This window comes from Argiope bruennichi, chromosome X2 (assembly GCF_947563725.1).
Source record: "Argiope bruennichi chromosome X2, qqArgBrue1.1, whole genome shotgun sequence".
In the NCBI taxonomy this organism is placed as follows: Eukaryota; Metazoa; Arthropoda; class Arachnida; order Araneae; family Araneidae; genus Argiope; species Argiope bruennichi.
Window position 1 is genome coordinate 90,771,390 of NC_079163.1, and position 20,337 is coordinate 90,791,726.

Genomic DNA, 20,337 nt, shown 5'->3' on the forward strand with positions numbered 1-20,337 from the left:
TTATGGGATGAATTCTGAAACAGATAGAAAATGTTTGAATAAAAAGAATTCGAGTTGTCTAATTAAACGATTCAGTAGCACTTTTATAGGGGCAAGAAATACATTTACTATCATATGCATCAATTTTCAGATGTACATTATATGTTATCTTGACGTCTCTGATTAGAACTCCTCGCTCTTAATAATGCCAGAGACCACAAAAAAGTATTAAGAAGAATTTGACCTCATAATGAATTTTTAATAATTAAATTTATTATTATTTTGAAATAAAAATATGCCAACATTTAACAATGGGTAAAATGTCGACAAATTCATCACCCAATTTTTCAAATCTACATGTTTCAATTTCTTGTCTTAAATATTAACGAAGTGTCTTGATTTGTTAATTCATTATTAATAATATTAACAAATAAAATTTATTTTGTCTAATAAGCTAAAAGAATTTTTTTAATTGCACTTAATCCAGGGCGTATTTTAATATATCGTTACTAATAAAGAAATTTCCCTTTAAAGCAGTATCTCAGAAAAGATACGGAGTTGGGAAATACAAAGTAAACTTAATTTAACAAAACCAGTTTTTAAAAAACGTAATTTTAATAGTATACTAGAAAGGAGAAATTATTTTTCAGTTTTTAGTTTTAATGTTAAAATTCGTGATTATAAATATAATGGAATTTTAGAATCTTTGTCCAAACTCACTACCAAGTGGCGCTACTGATGTGTAGCCAAAATTTGATTAAATTAAATGATTTAATTGTAATAGAATTATGTAAATAAGTTCGAAAAATAATGTATTGTAATTGATAACGCACAAGTGTACCGAATTCAAGTGCATAAGAAAGAGAATGAAAAATCGATTATATAATCCCATCTTACAAATAAACACATTAAATAAGATCTCACTTGATTTTTATTAGTTAATATTTTATTTACTTCTTATGAGTATATTTGATGAAGATTATCTTCCCATTTCATAACTGAAATTGCTGAATATTCTTATTGTGAAAATGAAATAACGAATGTATAAATCCTAACTAAAGTTTGTAGCCACGTATTATACATAATTTTGATTCAAGAAGTCAGTCGACTTATAAAAATATTATGAGGCAAATAGACACATAACGCTTATTCAGATGAGGAAAGTCTGCTGAAAAAGTATTTCATCTTGAAGAGTATCATTAATTGCGATATGTAGAACTTCCAAAACGTCTTTCGAATTATTATCTTAATCGTTCTAAATATATTTAAGAAGCCTAAAATTTCTTGTTTCAATCTATAAAAAGTTACAAGTATCAATAAAATGGTGTTCTGTTCGGTTGTCCTCTTTTTACAAATTCCTTGTCCACAACACAATACAGTCAATTAAACAATCCGTTGCCTAAAAGCGAAATTTTCCTTGGCCCAACGAGGTATGTGATGTTCCAATTAGTGCTATTTAACCTAGATTTCACTCCCAAGTTCAAGATTCGACTGAGGTAGGAAGCCGCAAGAGAAATCTAGAGGTGAAACACCTTTAACCTGCTTAAGAAGGAAAAAATAAATTCATATCAAACCTCATTTGGCGACATTCACTTCTATTTAAGTGTTTTTGTGCTCTAATCTGTGGGAAGTCTACTGTTGAAATGAATGCAGATTTATTTAATTTATCGTTCCACCTTAGATTATTATCGAAGTGAGTAGGAATATTCAGAAATAGGCATGCGATCTAAATTTGCTTGTAAAAATAATAGTTCAATAAATAGTATTAAAAAATGTTAACTTTTGATAAAGAAATTTTTGATGGTGATTATCTTCACTATTATTAATGGTTGACAAACTGAATGATTGTTACTTTGGATATAGATTCCAGAGCAGCTTGTTTTGAAGGTTTTAGAGAAAGATATAATCTAGTACACTAATAAATACAGTAACACTGTTTAAATGGTTTTTTAATTAACCCTTTCTAGGGACGTGGGAAGTATGCTTCCCACCAAATTTATCAATCTTTGTATGAAATTATGTAGGTTGGCATAAGTACTGACAAATTTTTTTAGTAAGTCAGAAACTTAGATGCTTCAGTTCTTTATCTCAGACAAAATGATGTCTTGATTTGTTAATTATTAATTAACCAAATTAATTAATCAAATTAAATTTATCTAATAAGCTAAATGAATCCCTTTTCTTATACTAATTTCAAGACTAAAAATATTTTAACATAATATGAATAGAAAAAAATGGCCCTTTAAAGGGCTAAATAGCAATAAGTAAAACTGGAGTTTTAAAATGAAACATTTACTCTTTTAAGGATATTGAAAGATTTAAAAAAATATTATGAATAATTAATTAGTTTGTAGGAATAGCAATTACAATTATCTTCGGGTAAGTATGCAATAAGTTTGCGAAGGATATGGTTTTTAATTTTTTGACTTGGTGCTGCACTAAGTGCTACTAAAAATTTGTACAAGAAACCCCTTTAAACTCTTTTTCAAAGTGAGTAGTTTCTTGAGTTGCTAATTTCAAAACAAGATTCTTGAAAACTTAATAAATATAAAAAAATAAAAATTACTTTTGTCTGTGTAATAAAATGAAAAATTATTTTTTATCAAAACTCTAGAGGTCAAAACGAATCAAAATCACATTTATAATGTATTTTGCCTTTTATATAATGTTTGAGATTTTTTTTCGTTTCATTAGATATTCATTCTGGCTTTATAATCTTCTGTTATTCTATTCACGCCCCAAGCTTTTTTTTTAGCTCTAAATTTTTAATGATTTTTCCTTTCATTTTTAATACATTGACAAAAATATTTTCTACTGAAGCTTTTAAAACTTTTTTAGTTTTTATTTCTCAAGATATTCACTGTGGTTAAAAAAAATGTAAACTTCATCCATCTTATCGCCAGAAATTAAACGTGGACATGTTAGCGCTAAAATGCCATATGCAAACCACGGTACCGAATCTATTAACTATCTTCACGTTCATACCCATATTTTTTAAAAAATTATTTGTCTTGATGAAAATTAACTTCTATTAATATTCTAGATTTCTAAGAGTGAATATTCTAATGTGTGCATAATTAATATGTTAATGTGTTTCTAAAATAACAAATATTCGAATAAGCATTTAGTGACATTTCTATTTTAAGACAAAAAGTAATTATCTTTTTATAATATTCTCAATTTCTTAATTTATTTCTTTTTTAGAAAAATATGGGTGCAAAACAAAAATTGTAAAATCATGACATCCTGATGGAATATTCTCATTCAATTTGAATTTCAATCACATTTATGACGAATTTTAATTTTCGATAAAAATCCAACAATTTATTTCTTATGATTACATTGTGTTCCGGTTTCTTAATAATATTACTTGAATTTCGATTGAAAAACTACTTTTTCTCCTATTTACCTTGCTAATAAAATAGTTTAAGATCTTTACTTTTATTTTATAATATATTTCATAGGTGGAAATATTACGAAATCTAAAAGATAGTATTTCTGATATTAGTTTCTTAATGGTGTCACCTTGTTTTTTTTAGTTAAAATAATTCATTAATTGATAATTACTCTAAAATTATCAAAATATTGCATTGTCATCAGGAACCAATAACCGTACAAAATTGCATGAGGAAGTGAATAAAATTGATTACTTAAATCATTCCATCTTTGCAAGCATGAAACAAACAAAGTAAAGGCATTTAAAAAATCTTGTTAATATGAATTATATATCTATTCAGAAAATTTTTAGACCTGAATTTATTACCTGATTAACTTCTTAAAAACATCAGTTTGCTCATTTATGCTGTGATTGAAAAAATTAACAAAACATGCTGTAGAAAAATTACTATCTGGTGATCACTATAAATTTCTGGGATATCACTGAAATTTTAGTAATTATAAAAATTAAGCTATAGTTGAAACCGATCTTTAAAATTAAGCTATAGTTGAAATTGAGGCTTTACTTTATTATATGCCAGAAAAGTTCAGAAGACGCATTGGATATACTGTAGCCTATTTCTTTGCAATTACAATTTGGCTTGTTTTATATGACATTTTGGAACAGTTGCTTAAAATCTGTTAAATTGATTGGCTTGAATAGAATATTTCAAAATATATATCATCTGGTATCATCATCATATATATATATATATATATATATATATATATATAATATAGATCATATATCATTTTAATTATTTTCTTAATTAATCAAATTATTTTTACTAAGATGTTTCTATCTAGTCCCTATCAAATTCTCTACATCCCATACCCAGAAATGCATCGAAAAGCATGTTACTCTGTTGATGGCCAAATGACAGACTCGAAAAGGATTGAGAATCAATAATTTTATATTAAATCATCAGTTTCAAATAAATATGGTGATGAAAATTATGATTTGCTAAGCAATTAGATGATAATGAAATGCTTTTCAAATTTTTGTCAGAACAAAGCCGATTCATCTCATTTTTGGTCATGGCTCTTCAGTTTGCTTACTTATTAAAAACTATTTTCGTCTTATGAAGCTTTCCCAAAAAAACATCTTCGCTTTTTATCTCATTGCAATCTTCTTTTTTTTTTCTCAGCGCTTCTTCATATGTTCATTGGGATGTGTCAGATGTTTCGGAAAATATTAACCCTTTGCTTGGTTACACCATCCACCACAATTAGGTCGAAAAAAGCTTTATTCTCTTGTTTTGACAGGTTCCCTTTTTCTTGGAATTAAAACTTTCAGAATTTTCAGAAAGGTAACGCCTGATGTTTATGAATGTGATTCCGTTACGGATCATTAAGAAAAGTGTCAAAAGACTTAAGTGTAAACTTTAATTGGGAATCAAATGATGAAAATAATATGATATACGAGGCTCATGTCTGCCAAAATGCTACTTTACGAAAAATTAGAAAATTGTGGTTATAATTACAAATCAAACATTTTCAAATACTTAATTTAACGCATCGTTTTGAAATTGCAAGAGGCCAATTTTCGGACATATCGATCGAAGGATACGGGCAGCACCCGAAACCAGCGCCCTCCTCTAATTTTCACATTAAACTAGATTGCCAAGGTTTGTCTCCAAAACACTTTAACCCTTTCTATTCTTTGCATGATTAAAGTTTAAATCGGGTGCAAAAATTGTTTTTTTTTCTACGATAACCCATGTTAAAAATAGAATTTGGGGATGAAATCTAATCTCTGGAACGTATATGCTCATTAGGACCGAAAAGGTTTATTGAGGCTAACGTGCGTAAGCAGAATACGAAACCGGAAATCTACCTTTTAGACAAAGTGATCCTTTGTATTTATTAAAAATTTAATAGAATTGATAATACATGGTCGTGAAACTCTGGATTTACATTTCAGTTGGTGAAAAAGGATTTTAAGGCTTCCTTCGTAATGTGAAATTTTACATTCCATGAACTTTTTAGGTATATTCAGTGTTTGCAAATAAGTGCCTCTTACTGTTTTGTTTGAATGTCATCGGGTTCTGAATCTTTAGAGGAATGCATTCAACACTTCCACTCCGCATGTTTAAGTTTTAACCAAAAAATCGAAGTAGCATCTGACAGGAAGAGTGAACTTCCGCATCAATGAAGACATTGGACACCTACAACTTTCATTTGCATTAACCCAGATGAAAATAGTAAATTCCTTGTTCCAGAGATCCCAGCGAAATAGAAGGGCCGCGGTGGCCTGGTGGTAAGGTCTCGGCTAGCGAGCCGTAGGGTTTCAGGTTCCAGACCCGATTCCACCGAAGAACCGTTGTGTAAGGGGGTCTATTGCACGTTAAATCCGTCAGGGCCAAACGTCCTTCCGCTGATGTGGTGTGGTGTGGAGAGTGCCAGCTCAGGTATCGTCCTCGTCATCTGACCGCGGTTCAAAATTACGAGGTCCATCTCAAAATTGCCATAGTGTGGCTTTACAACCGGACGTTAATATAACTTAAACTACACTAAACCCAGAGAAATAGATGGTGAAATATGTGACCTTGACCTTCGAATCTGAAAAAATGAAACTTCGAACCTGAAATGTGTGAATACAATAGACTGAAATATGAGACATATTGTCAGATTGCTAATATTAGATCAAGCCGCCAAAGTTTAATCCATATGCCTGATAATCTATATTCTAAAGGCACTGGCTTATTTCCGTGCCGATTAATAGCGATTTCAAGTTCTGGTTCTGAATTAAGTCATCTTGTAGGAAATTCTTAAGCAAGTTTAATTTTGTCAGAAATAAACCATCTTTATAATGGTATAGAAAGTTCGAGTGCAGAGCTACTTCTCAGATATGACCTTATTTGACCACAATTCAAAAATTAATGTCTGGTCCTGAAAATTCAAAAGGTCAATTCAGGATGGCTTAGTTTAAAAATTTCAAATTATATCCACTTATTTTAACACATTCGGGCGTATTCAGAATATGTAAGCAATTTATGTGATTTGATACAATTGATTTTCCTGATGCATATCGTTACATGTACAGTTCCCATTACAATTTTTAAGGAAGTAAGACATTTTTCAAAGAGGAAAAAATTTCACTTATGAAGAGATAGAATTTTTGAAAACATGACTTTGACGATGAGACGTAAACCGATCTTATGTCTTATTGTCAAAGACTAAGTCAGACTTTTTTAATGTATCAAATTATCATATAACCAAGAATTAAAGATAAAACAATTTTCAAAATTTTCAAAATATTTCAAGCAAAACTGGTGTTATTTTATAACATAACATCAAATTACTTTTTTAAAAATGCATTTAACCAAAATAAACTATGACAATAGTTTTTTAAACTCTTCATTTTTGAAGGGAGAAATATTAAACATGAAAATCCCACTATGAAGATATATTATTTCAGGAATGTCTGAATCTATTTAAAAAAATAGTAGATTATCGAAAATTTTTAATGAATTATCTACTATGAGTTCATTTACCTTATGTCTGACATTAAAATTGCCTCGGTCACAAGATTTACAAGGTGTTCGCCCCCAAACGTGTACTTAGAATAAATATTATATAAAAAGATTCGGGACTTATCACTTACATTTATAACTGCAAGTGTAGACATTTGTTAGTTATTCCTGGTCCTGTTTAATTAATATAATAATTGCTCATTCATAAGCAAAACTTCAGATTAAAATACTCCTTATTCCTAAATAATTTCGCGATCAATCATAAAATAATCACAGTTAGTCACAACCGACAATCCTCATTTGATAAGGGGCAAAACACATAAACGTATTAGGTGGCAACAGCGTAGATTATTTTGTCAGTCCATGGATTAATTGAACTTCTACTTTCAAAATATTATGACTAATAAATATTTACTTGAACTCGCAGCAGAAATGCTCTGTTCCACGCCTTCATAGAAATGAAGAATGGCACTTTCATCTGAATGGAACATATTCGAAACGTCACAGCCTATCTTGGCAGAATCCATAGTTTAAGAAACTTTGCCTCAATTTGAAAATAAGCAAAGATGATTAGGATCTGGATATAGTTGGAATTAGGATTATTTTAATTTCTCAATTGCGGCTTTTGAAAACTTAAATGCTCTTTTTTAAGCATATCTTGGTGTTGTCATTTGATATTATTAAAGAAAGCAAAACATTTTTGAGTCTGCATGGTTTAAATACTGTAGAGATTGTGAAATATTCCCATTATTAGAAAATACATGTAAAATTTTTGCTTCTGAAAATCTCTCAATCAGCCTTTTGTTAAAAGATTTGAATTAATTTACGAAACTTTTTCTCATTTTTTGAACATTCTTGCTCTTTTTATTAGCAATTCCTTAGCCTCGGCGTCTGTTGATAGCCATACTTTAACCCTTTAAAGGGCCATTTTTTTCTAGTCATATTATGTTAAAATATTTTTAGGCTTGAAATTAGAATAAGAAAAGGGATTCATTTAGCTTATTAGATAAATTTAATTTGATTAATTAATTAATTTGGTTAATTAATAATTAAGTAACTAATCAAGACACATCATTTAGTCTGAGATAAAGAACTGAAGCATCTAAGTTTCTGACTTACTAAAAAAATTTGTCAGAACTTATGCCAACCTACATAATTTCATACACAGATTGATAAATTTGGTGGGAAGCATACTTCCCACGGTCCTAGAAAGGGTTAAATTCTAGACAAATACATAAACGGTTAAGTGCAACATCACTACCAAATTGAAATATCTTCCTTATTAAACTAAACTTTTAATTGTTAGAAAAAGATATATAACTATTGTAATTCCTAAAATTTATTCCTCTTCCTTCTCTCCTCCCTCCCCCCAAAAAACAACTGAAATAATTTCTTATAATTTTTTAATTATTGCTAAGCCCCAAAGGTAAATAATCTTGTGAAAAGATTTAGCAAAACACGAATTACATTTAAATAACTTCTTAAATTATACTGGAATTTTACTCCACGGTAGTTCTCAGAATTTATGAAACGGAATTATAATGTGATTTTCAATTTTCTATTAAAGTTTTTTTTATTGATTCTCAATATAAATAATGTATATAACAAAAAATTACTATTATTCGCTATTCTCAATCTTCAAGTAAATTTTACAACATTTTTTTAGATATTATATGTAAATTTTAAAAAATCATATAGATATGAGGAATAAATCTCAGAAGATTTCTTATAAACACTAGTTCCTGATATAAAAACTGATTTTGAAAAAAGCTTTGGGAGAGCAAAGAAAAGCTGCGGTTGTAAAACTTCTCAATTCTTCATGCTCCATCAAGCAAGTTGATGGGTAGACTTGGAAAGGTTTACATAAATTATGCAGAGCATGAATAGTTCCCCATTTCTTTACTCTTTGTAGAGAAGTATTCTTCTAATTGATAAAATTCATTTTATAAAAAATGACAAGTTGAGAATATTAGATTTTGAATTCCCGCGGAAAGATAATTTCGTGTTATTATTTACAAGGGAGGGGAAAAAAAACACAAAATCATATATGTAATCATTTCTACAATAAGAATGCCTATTTATGGACAAAATTGGTTGTACTTTTTTCATATAGTTAGTAGTTTTCATTTTTTTAAACCTGTTTCGAATATAAAATTTTAAAAAAAAATGCATATCAACCACTAATAACTACTTTATAAATAGTTAATAACACGCATCAAAGTTTCATAACGCGAATTAATTAATTAATTAATTAATATTATAACTATTTCATTTAATTCATAATTACTGTCATTTAAATACAGGTTTGGGACAATATTAGTGGCGACCTTGCTACTTTAAACCTTATCAGATGATGATGTTTGAGCTAGCAGCCTATCTTCAAACTTCCATGTTGCAGAGGCGGGAGGGTATTTGACCCATGAAGGTTAAACTAATAGTGAAAATTATGCCTTTTGTCTGCTAAGTTTTTTCATAAAAAATTTCCTTAATAGTACATATTTTTGAAATTATTATATTTTCATTTCTGTTCAATGGCTTATCAATATATTTCATGAAATTATCTGAACTCATACCTTGAAAATTCGAATGGATATAATAAATTCATGCAATTTTTAGTTAATTTATATTGTACACAATCAAATATTATAATAAAATTTTGTAACTTCGAAGAAGCCTTGCACTGGTTACTTCAGCGCTTCTAGAACCCTTATTTCTAGTAATCATTTTCTTGATTTCGATCGTGTATGTGTGATGAATTATAAAGGAGAAAATCAGATGTTGGTGATATATGAATAAATTTGATAAAGTTTAAAAAATACTTTTATTAATGTGTTAAACAGCAGAAATTTTTTTAACATTTGATTAATTTCTACTTTTTAATCTTGAGAACTTTTGTTTATGAAATTTGTAACTATATATATAGAGCCACTAATATGGAATAAAAATATAATTCAGTTTATGATTAAAAAATAAGTTCCAAAAGTTATAAAAATAATGTATTGCAATTGAGAATATGCAAATGTAAAAAAGTTTTAATACTCGATTACAAAATTAAAAATCAATTACCGAATTCCGCCTTTACATACATGAAACAATTCAAGTGAATAAATGATTTGCTTCCTCCTTTTTGTTATTTTCTAATGAAGATCTCACAATCGCAGATGTCTAGTGAGCGATCCATTCAAGATTACGAATAATATAATTTTCAGAATATCTCATTGAAATAAGATCTGATTCTGAGTCATTATACGATTCTTCTGTGAGTAAGTACGTGACAATAAAATTATGATTTCTCTGTCTGACCCTTCTGTCATGCTCCCAGCCGCGGTGGCCTGGTGGTAAAGTCTCGGCTGTGGAACCAGAAGGTTTCAGGTTCGAGACCCGATTCCTCTGAAGAACTATCGTGTAAACTGGTCTGGTGCACACTAAATCCGTCGGGCCAAACGTCATCGCGCTGGTATGATGTGAAAGCTTAGAGATGGGGTGTCAGCTCAGGCTTCGCCCTCGTCATCTGACCGTTGTTCAAAATTACGAAGTCTATTCCAAAATACGTTGGAACAGACTCTAATACTCTAACGTTGCTTTAAAACGGAACGTTAATATAACTAAAATAAACTAATCTGTAATGCTCCCAATAGGATTTTTATAAAATCAATCAACTTCTGTGAAAGCTCGCAATCTGTCACTTTTATCTAATAATTAGCAAATCCTTGTATTACCTTTTGAAACAAAGGTTTTTTCATCATTTTTTTAAATTTAAAATTTGTTCGAGATTTGTCTTGCATCACAAGCTGTCAATAAATTCTTAAAGGGTTATAAGGGTTGTAACGCAGACATTAGGAAAATACAGCTTTGAGTGAGAGTTTTGATGTTTAAAAGATGAATTGAAATAGTGTTTTCGCTTTTACATTAAAATTTTAAATAGTCACATTCTTCTAAAGCAACAGAATAGTAAGAGTTCGTAAATCAACTTAAGCGTCGAAATATGTTTTTATTTAGAAGTGAGCTCGTTAGTTGGAAAAATAAACTTCTTAAGAATAAAATATTTTCGAGTTCACTTGACCAAAAAAAAAACTTGTATATTTTATTCTAATTTATTACCTGTTCTTTAATCCTTAATGTATTCGTATGAAAATATTTTGGTTGGTAAGGATTAGATTCTCTTTAAGCGTATTTTTGAACATTCGTTTACTAAAGTACATAATTTTCTCAACCTTTTTAATGCTTTGAGAAAGCTACAAATAAAATGAAATAACCAAATTAAAAACTTACTACAGTTTTTAATCTGGTTATTTTCTGAGCTCTCTTTATACAATATATCAACACGTTAAATCAAAAGTGATTAGTTATGACTGCATGAAAAATCTTGAGGATATCGGGTAGATAACGTGGCGTCATCTGTTGACGTTTGCAGTTTCCAACAGTGCCAATGACTAATGTGTATTAATTTACCAAAATAGGTTTTTTTTTTTTTTCCCTATGCAACAAAATATTATTTATAAATCTAAATGTTTAATAATACGAATATCTTTAGTATTTAATAGCTTTATAAATAATCATGATTAAATTTTCTAAATTTGGAAAAAAGTTATTGGGAATGAATTCGTTGAATGAATAACCATCATCAAAAATTTATTATTGTAAATATTATTAGGATATTTATAATAAATGCTAATCTCTATGCTTTAAAATATACTTACATCTGTAGAGGCTGACTTAAATAGTCTACTTTGTTGTAAAAATTTAATAAACTTAGCATCAGATTTACTTATGATGGTTATATTATCTACACGTATTATTATTTTTAATCAATTCAGTTGCTATTCAACTCAATATTGATTGAATTTTAAGTTTCTTTCATTTATTTTTCCAAATAAAATATGAAGAAATTCAGGACATTATAGATCAAAAATATCTAACTTCTAAACCTTGAGATCTATATTTTTAAAATTTAAAAAATATCTATATTAACATCTTACTTTGGTACTTATGTCGAAATTGAAAGAAATGCTAACTTTGAAAAGTTTGCTTTGATTTAAAAGATTATATTCTAGAAAAATGTATGAAGAGAATTTACAATGTTATAAGAATTAATGAAAAGCAATAAAAAGAGAAATATTTAGTTTGTTATACAATGGGTTTTAAGCGCAACCAAATGTTGAAGTGAAAATTACATATAAAAAGTCTTTTGTAACAATAAACCGTAAACATACCGCCCATCATATGTATGAATTTTAATAACATTTTCTTTTTCCAACCAAAGAGGATATGAATACAAGTCGAAAATCTTCTCTGTTTCAGTCCCACAAAGTATTTATTCAATTTTAGACTTTCAACAAAATATTTGGAAATGCTTGTATGCTCTTCGTGTTCAAACTATTTTATTATATTCAACGATACTTTTAGTTAACTGAATATTTCATGTATGTTTTTATCAATATCTGTGAATGAAAACATAATTGAAAACTATTTCCATACATAAAGCAAAATCTATTCTTCTTTAGTACTCATTACTTATTTACCTGAATATTTAAAAAGCAGAATTTCATTCATGTTTCAAAGTAATAATAATTTTATTAATAGCAAAAAGATGTATAGCAATACTATTCCATTTTCCAAACTTAAAAAATGTTAAAACGTTTTCGCAATACATTGGAAAAGGAATTTTTAATTAGAATTTTGGATTGATAATTAAATTTCCTTTTAATTTGGCAAATGCTATTGGTTTAATCTCTCATTTATATTGAAAAAATTAAGATATATGTTTGGAACTTTGCTAAATGTCTAATAAAGAAATTTTAAAAAATATCCGCTTAGAATTTCAAGAAGAAAAACATCTTATTATTAGCCCAGTTTTATATGTTTATATTTTTCAGCGTTATGTTCCGTGGAAAACTACTTCCATTCATTTGTCTCGCAGCTATTGTTTGTCCCTGTTTTTCGGATAATAACCTGACAGAAACAGCTGTCTCGAGAAGAACTGCAATTCAAAAACGAGCTTTAGATACTTATAACACCTCTTGCTACAGAATGCAACTTCTGGCCAACTGGATGTCAGTTTTGTTCAAGCTCATGAGTGCCTGGACAATCACAACGACGAGAAATATTATAGAAAATACTCAACTGGAAGTAGATAAAGGTATATATATATATATATACTAAATCAAAATTAATATTTGTAGAGAATTCTGAATAGCGTTTTTAAAAAGTTGAATAAATTCTTAAGAGATGTGAAAGCAAATCAAATCAATTTGTTCATGTATTGTTGAATGTTTCAATGGCGAATATTATATGCCCCATATATTTTTCGCTGTTGAATTTCATTTAACTTTTTCAAAGAAATGAGGGAAATTTTCCCATTTCTAATGCAAATATTAATTTTCTACTCTGAAAATAGCCTCCTTTTTCCAATAAATTGATTCTTTTCATCAGTTTTTTTCAATCAATTTAAAATATTCCTTTAAATCGTCATTTTTTAAAAAAAGGCTTGAAATGGAATTTTAAAAAAAGTATGGATTGATTTAAGTTATCACAACCACCTTATTACAAATCATTCAGTACTCTTCCCTCTTTACTGTCTAAGAAAAAGAAAAACCCACATTCATCGTTTTTGATAAAATTATTCCTATTGGAGAAAAGCACACAATAATGTTCTCTTAACTGCAAAAACTCATTTCAGTCTATTTGGTGTTTATATAATTTAAATTTCTGTGCCATTTGTATTAGTGATATCTATTTCATTCCTATGAACTTCCATAAGCCGTATCATTATAGGCATTCATTATCTATTCAATTCCTATTATTCACATCTATTTCATTCCTATGAACTTCCATAAGCCGTATCATTATAGGCATTCATTATCTATTCAATTCCTATTATTCACATCTATTTCATTCCTATGAACTTCCATAAGCCGTATCATTATAGGCATTCATTATCTATTCAATTCCTATTATTCACATCTATTCAATTCCTATGAACTTCCATAAGCCGTATCATTATAGCCCTTAATTATCTATTCAATTCCTATTAACGTCCATAAGCCGTTTCATTATACTTATTTAATTTTTAGCATGTATTGCCTCTTACTGTGTCTGTAAAAATGTCTGGATAATTGTGTATTCTATTCTTATTCATTAATAGATTTTTCAATTGTTTTTAGTGATTATTTCTAATATTTTTCTCATTTGTGTTATTTAACACACTAAAATGATTCCTAGTTTTTGTTAGGCTGCAGGTCGTCTTTAAATAAATGAAATTCGAACTTTGATATATGAAAGAGAATGATGTAAAAAAAGTTCAAAAATCCTCTGCACGGAACATAAGTGTTAAGCAATTTAATATTTTAATCTATATATGTCAACAGTTTTACTTTCATATATATACAGAGTGATCAGTAAAGTCCTTTAAATTGAAAACTGCGCTTCATATAGCCAGGGAAGCAACATGTACTTATACTAAAGTGAGTACGCTGAATTTATTGAGACAGGTTACACGCCCCTAGTGGCGAAAAAAGGAAGTTACAAAAAATTAAGGAAATCAGAAAATACTCCATTCGATGTACATTTCACTTCACCGCTGCTTTAATCTGTAAAATCTATGATAAAACCGAAAAAATCTTTTTTTTTAATTTAGAACGAACCCTTTTTCAAGTCACGGTTAAAGTTCATAATTTTAATTTCAAATGTATCCGCCAGTTTTGCAGCTATCTCCATAATATTTTTTCCCATGATTTTGTCATGATATAAAGTATAATTTTTCAATCTGACTTTTTGGGCTATCTCTTTTATTTATTTTTTAAAATTATTTTTTTTGCAATTTATTCATTTCGCTAACAGACACTGTATCCTGCCTCAATAAATTCAGCATAGTCACTTTACTTTAGGTATACATTACTTCCTTGGCCATACAAGACATTTTGAATTTAAAAGTCTTAAAAAGACTTTTCCAATCATCCTGTATATATCAGCCATTTATTTTCTTATAATTGTGTTTGCTATTCATTATTAAATCTATAATATTAAAAATATATTTTATCGTAAAATCGTTACCATAGAAATGATCTAGATTCACATGGTTATTGTTTAAATGATCACAAGTTAAATAAATTAAAAACTATCCACCAAGGTAACTGTACACTATTTTCAACTATTTCAGGTTTCCACCTTTAAATTTAAATATACTCATCTAAAGTACTTGTAAATATGTAATTTACATGAAGAAAAGAATTTTCAATGCGTAACCGGTTACATTTGCACATTATTTTACATTAAATTATTTTGTTAGTCATATAAGTTAGCAATAAAAATTGTTAACTGGTTTTCCAGTGGAGTTTAATTAAAACTGGTTTACTATCATTTATCTCCAAGACACGTATGCAGTCTGCTACTATAAAGTGATTTTAGATACTGCAAATCAGATTACGAATTAAACTCCTTACAAATTTATTTATTTACTGAAAAACATAGATTAAATGCAAAGCAGAAGACAACATTTTATTCAAACACGCATTTAATCCAATAAAATCATGGCATGAATTTTTTTATAAATATTCTTCAGCAATTATCTAAAGATCCATTTAAAGCAAAGATATTAGGTACAGATAAATTTTAATTGCAATTTCCAATTATTTGTTTTGAAAGATGTAAAATCTAGTAACTGTAGCAGTTAAACTAGTTTCTGTTTGGTGATTACAATTATCCGCACTTTACTTAAGCAGTCGCACTGAAATGTGGCGAATTAGTATAATCTAGAAATTTTAGGCATGATAACTGACATTTTGTCTTTATTTCAAAATATATTTTCGATTTAAATGCGCTTTTCCCCAGGAGCTCGAAACATTCCTCCATTTCCGGAAAGACCAACGGTTGGACCTCCAGGATCTGATTGCTCCTTGAAAAATCTCCAAGTTGCCTTACGTACTTACATTCACTTTCAAGGACAACTTTTACAGTTGAAATCTGTTGTAGGAAAGCGAATGTTGAAAAGTGGAAAAGCGAAATTTGATGATGCAACTATTTCTCTACAGGTATTAATATTATCTAGCAGTATTTTTTTATAAGTCATTTGATAGTTACTCATTACTAATTTAGTAGATTTTCGGATAATCCTAGTTTCAAAACATTTTTTGAGCAGAAGCTTATACAGAAAATTTTTATGTATTTCAAAAAAATATTATAGGCTTTAAAATTTTGGTTGTGGTGAAGATATAAAATTTTTCAAATAAATTTTTATTATAATGCATATTAAAATTTTCTCTAAATCATTAGAGATGATTTAAAGAGTAAACTGCAATTTTTTTCACAAGTATTATGGGGAAACTTAGAAAAAAAAATCCCTTTTTCAAGGTACTTGTTTTATAATCTAATCAGTAAGCAAAGCAATAGAAGCTTTCATTTTAATTGTGAGAATTGAGAATTCTTGACAGTTTCTTTGTAAGAAATTCAAACACCAGACAATGCTTTAAGAGACAAATATACGTTGATTAAATTGTTGCAGAGAAGGGGGGGGAGCATAAAGCGCTAATATGCATTTCAAAACGTGAAGAAGCAAATGATCCCCAAAAAGTTTGTTAAAAAATTAAGCAGATATATTTCATGAAAGGGGAAATGTTTTTATTAAAACTTTTACCTTTGCTATAAATTTACATTCATTAATTCAACTAATGTTGAAGTGTTTATAATAGTTTCTAGAATCTGTTTCATTAATGAACTACTTAAAATTCGTTATAAACATCTATTGCAACATCTGTGGTAAAATATCTATTAAATTTTTTAATCGCGAGAATTCTTTTTTCTTCTTTTTTTTTTTTTTTTTTTTTTTTTTTTGCTTGTTTTACAACAAACATTCAGCCTACAGAACCACTTTTGCCATTTTTGGCGAAACTCTGAACCGGTTTTTGTACAAATTGACACCACATGTTTTTAAATAGTATACATACAAAATGCCATCGCGGTCGACGCGGTGTTTACTTTGTAACTGAGCTCTAACATCTATGTTTTAATTGTGATGAACCTAAGCATACCACTAAGATTTTGAATTCTCATTATAACTTGAATTTTTTCTGCATTACTATGAATAGCGAGAATTTCAACTTTATTGTGAATCAGTACAACTTTATTGGTCAAAAGAATTATTGTAAAATAGCACTTACAAACTGTAACAAGGCATTTGCGATTTTTAAGATATATATATATATTACACCATTTAATCGTTGTTTTTTCATTTTTACACTAAACATGTCTAAAATTCTTCTTAAATTCTTTACATTTTAATAAATGAAGCGTTTTTGCTGTTTCTAAGCATCTTCATTGTTGAAAATTAAAACTTTAATAGTTTATAATAATTGGAATATCCCTGCAAAAATATATTGATGCATTCTCAATGCATCAATATATTTTTGCAGGGATATTCCAGTATAAAAATTACGTTCATAAATTGTATGTTTTTTAATCTTCTATTTTTTTTTTTTTTTTCGATTTAATGGTTTATTTACCAATAGCTAAAGTTATAAATGTTTTATATGCTTATTCACGTGTGAAACTTTTCTTTCCATTCAAAAATGAAAGGAAGTTTCTTTTTTAAAGAGCAACAAATAGATCAACTGTATGTTTTAACAGAATAAAAGGTTTAAAACAACTTTTTGTGAGTTTTTGCAGTAAGAATTTCCTTTCACATCAGCTAAAATGTGTTTTTCAAAATTGAAACCAGTTTTGAATTTTATCGCATCCAGCATGCTGCGTTTGATAATGATACTTACATCCTGTTTCCCACCAGAAATACGAAAAGAAAATAGAAGAGTAATCAAGAGCTTCAAACTAAATATAATGAAAGAAAATTCAGCCCTCCATTATTTTCAAAAATGAAACTATTTTATTTTGTCCTGGAAGAAACTATAACTTTTTTCATTTGAATTAGCTATCAAAAGGCAAATCAATGATTTGATAGTTAATTAAAAAAGAAATTCAAATTAAATTTTAAAAATTAGAATAAGTTAAAGATAAATCAAAAATATTGTCTACGGAAATTATTTTAAATTATATATCGATAAAACTCCTGAACCTTCTAAAGGTTTTTGCGATAAGTAGATAAAGTATTGTAGAAATTCTAAATTTTTTTATTACGAAATCTAGTGATGCAAATATGAATAATGATAATATTCATAATCATAAAATCCCTTAAATATGCTAAACATAAGATCGTTGGACAGTAATTTTTACAATTACCGTAAGATATCAAATTCCATTTTCCATAATATGGTGTGTTTATCAATTTAACTTTTTTAGATTTCAAAACACGTAAAATTTCTGTCAACTTTAGGATCCTGAGATTAACATTTTTGAAAGATTGCACTCCACAAAGGGATTATGAAGACTGAGATCAGTACATTTCTAGAATTCTGTGTTATTGATTCCGGAGATTTCCGTTAAGTTTGATGCATTTTCTCCTCCTCTTCGATTGGGACTTTACTATTTTATTTTTATTAGAAACTTGCGCATTCATTACTAATATGGTTAATTCAAGTGGTAATAAAGATTTCAGAAATGGTACTGAGAATTCTTTCAATAATGTCATTGAATACTAAGAAAGCGAAAAAGAGAATAGGGAATTTATTGCTGTGGTCGCCTATCTCCGGCGTTTCTATTATCGTCAGTAAAAAAGATCAGAAACGAGAAATGAACTTAATTCAAATTTTGTTTCGCCAAAAAGAAAATTAGAAAAGGATATTTTTGAAATACCATCTATTGATGCGAATTTATCTTCAACTTTATCAGACGAACTGTGCATATATGAACTGAAGAATGACTGGTCTATGATTTAATAAACAGTAGATTCCTGTAATGTCAAATCTACTGTTAATTAATTTTGTAGTCTATGTTTAGGCTTCGTATTTTAAATTGTTCTAAAGTATTTTCGTACATTTTCATGTGAGCTTCCTGCCATTTTGAGAGTTATCCATGATTACTAAGCTTCCTAATTTCGCAAACAAACCTTTCATCTTATTTTTAAATATAAACATCTCCTTCTCCATCTTTCATCTTATCCTTATTTTAGCGAAATCAACACTTCTTGGAAGGTTTTCGTATCTAAAAATTGACAGAGCAATGTAAATGAAACGAATTAATAAGTTTATTTATTCATTTCTTTCTTATCACAAAAAGATATTTTCACATAAATGCAGTTTCATATTCAAAGGTGATAATCTAAAAGAAAATCGAACTTAAATGCATATTACAAGCAAAAATCATTATGGAGAATCGAATAAAAAAGAATGCAAATACTATACATGACAGTTCTGTATCTCGTCGTTATTTAATGTGTCAAAGAATAATTTTGCCTTTGTGCTTTCTTTTACAGGGCAAAATTGGATACCTGGATATTTTGAACAAAACTGCTTTGGAAATGGTTGAGAGATTAAAACACAGCAGTCGGGACTTAATATCTCCAGGGGATGGAAAGTTTAACAAACTTTTGCCTGATTTCAAAGAACAAGGGAACTCTCTTGCTTTCTTAACTTATTTTCAAGACAGTAAAAGTAAAGTTTTGCATCAGATGCAAGAAGTGACAAAGTTGTCGCAAAACCTAAATCAAACTAGATCACTTTTTCAGATTGCTGATTTTTTTCAGAATTTGGGGCGTTCACTAGACAAGATTTTTGGATATGCTAAATTTGATCAAATTTCATAAATTTCAAAGGGGTTTCTTTAGTATCATTCTTATTTGTAAAAATGTTTTTGCACAGATTTTTGTATAAGAATGAAACATTTTCTGTATGAAAGCAACATTTGTATTACGATTTTATGATACAAAAATTCAATACATTATTGCCCCTTAAAGAAAGTTAGAAAGAGAGAAATTTTAGAGTTATGGTTGCTTCAGTCAAATGTTACTAATAAAAAAAAATCCACTTTGTTTATAAAAATAATTAATTAATTTTTAAAAATAATTAATTAATATTCCAAGTTAGTTCAGTAATCAAGCTTACTTTCCTATAAGAATTCTGTTGATTGTGTGGATTTTTAAAATTATTTTATAAGATTTTAAATAGAGCAATAAAGATGTTAGAATACATATTGAAAAATAAATAAATGAATATGTCTAGATTTAAAAAAAAAAGGAAGAAAATTCTCAAATTTTGAATCAATCAATTTATTGGAATATTTTCAAATTTACTTTTATTAAAATGTGTTGCTGTAAGTAGTACATAAAGACATCAAAGCAGCAATTACTGATCTTAAAATATGCCCAAATGTATGAAATACAGAATATTCATCTAAGGAAGGTAATCGCTTTTATGTATACTTGTCCATGTGTTGCCTTATTTTCAGTAGAAATATGGCACGCATAGTAAGTATAGATGGTCTAATAAGTTAAATATCGTGCTTATTGAAAGGTGGGAAGATGGAAAAATGGCGGGAGCCAAATTTAAGGTTAATTTTACTATGA

General features: G+C 28.3%; 1 protein-coding gene across 4 annotated transcripts in view; it reads left to right on the forward strand.

Annotated features, from left to right (window-relative positions):
• LOC129960986 (uncharacterized) overlaps positions 1 to 19,764 on the forward strand; it is a 60,006-nt gene extending 40,242 nt beyond the window's left edge. For 2 of the 4 annotated variants that reach the window (XM_056074770.1, XM_056074771.1), the window contains 3 exons: positions 12,767 to 13,029; positions 15,720 to 15,919; positions 19,249 to 19,764. In XM_056074770.1, coding sequence (XP_055930745.1) covers positions 12,771 to 13,029; positions 15,720 to 15,919; positions 19,249 to 19,578 — 789 coding nt within the window. In that variant the 5' untranslated portion in view covers positions 12,767 to 12,770 and the 3' untranslated portion in view covers positions 19,579 to 19,764. The remainder of the gene's footprint in view (positions 1 to 12,766; positions 13,030 to 15,719; positions 15,920 to 19,248) is intronic. The other 2 variants (XM_056074772.1, XM_056074773.1) reach the window with 1 other exon arrangement.
• The last annotated feature ends 573 nt before the right edge of the window (positions 19,765 to 20,337 follow it).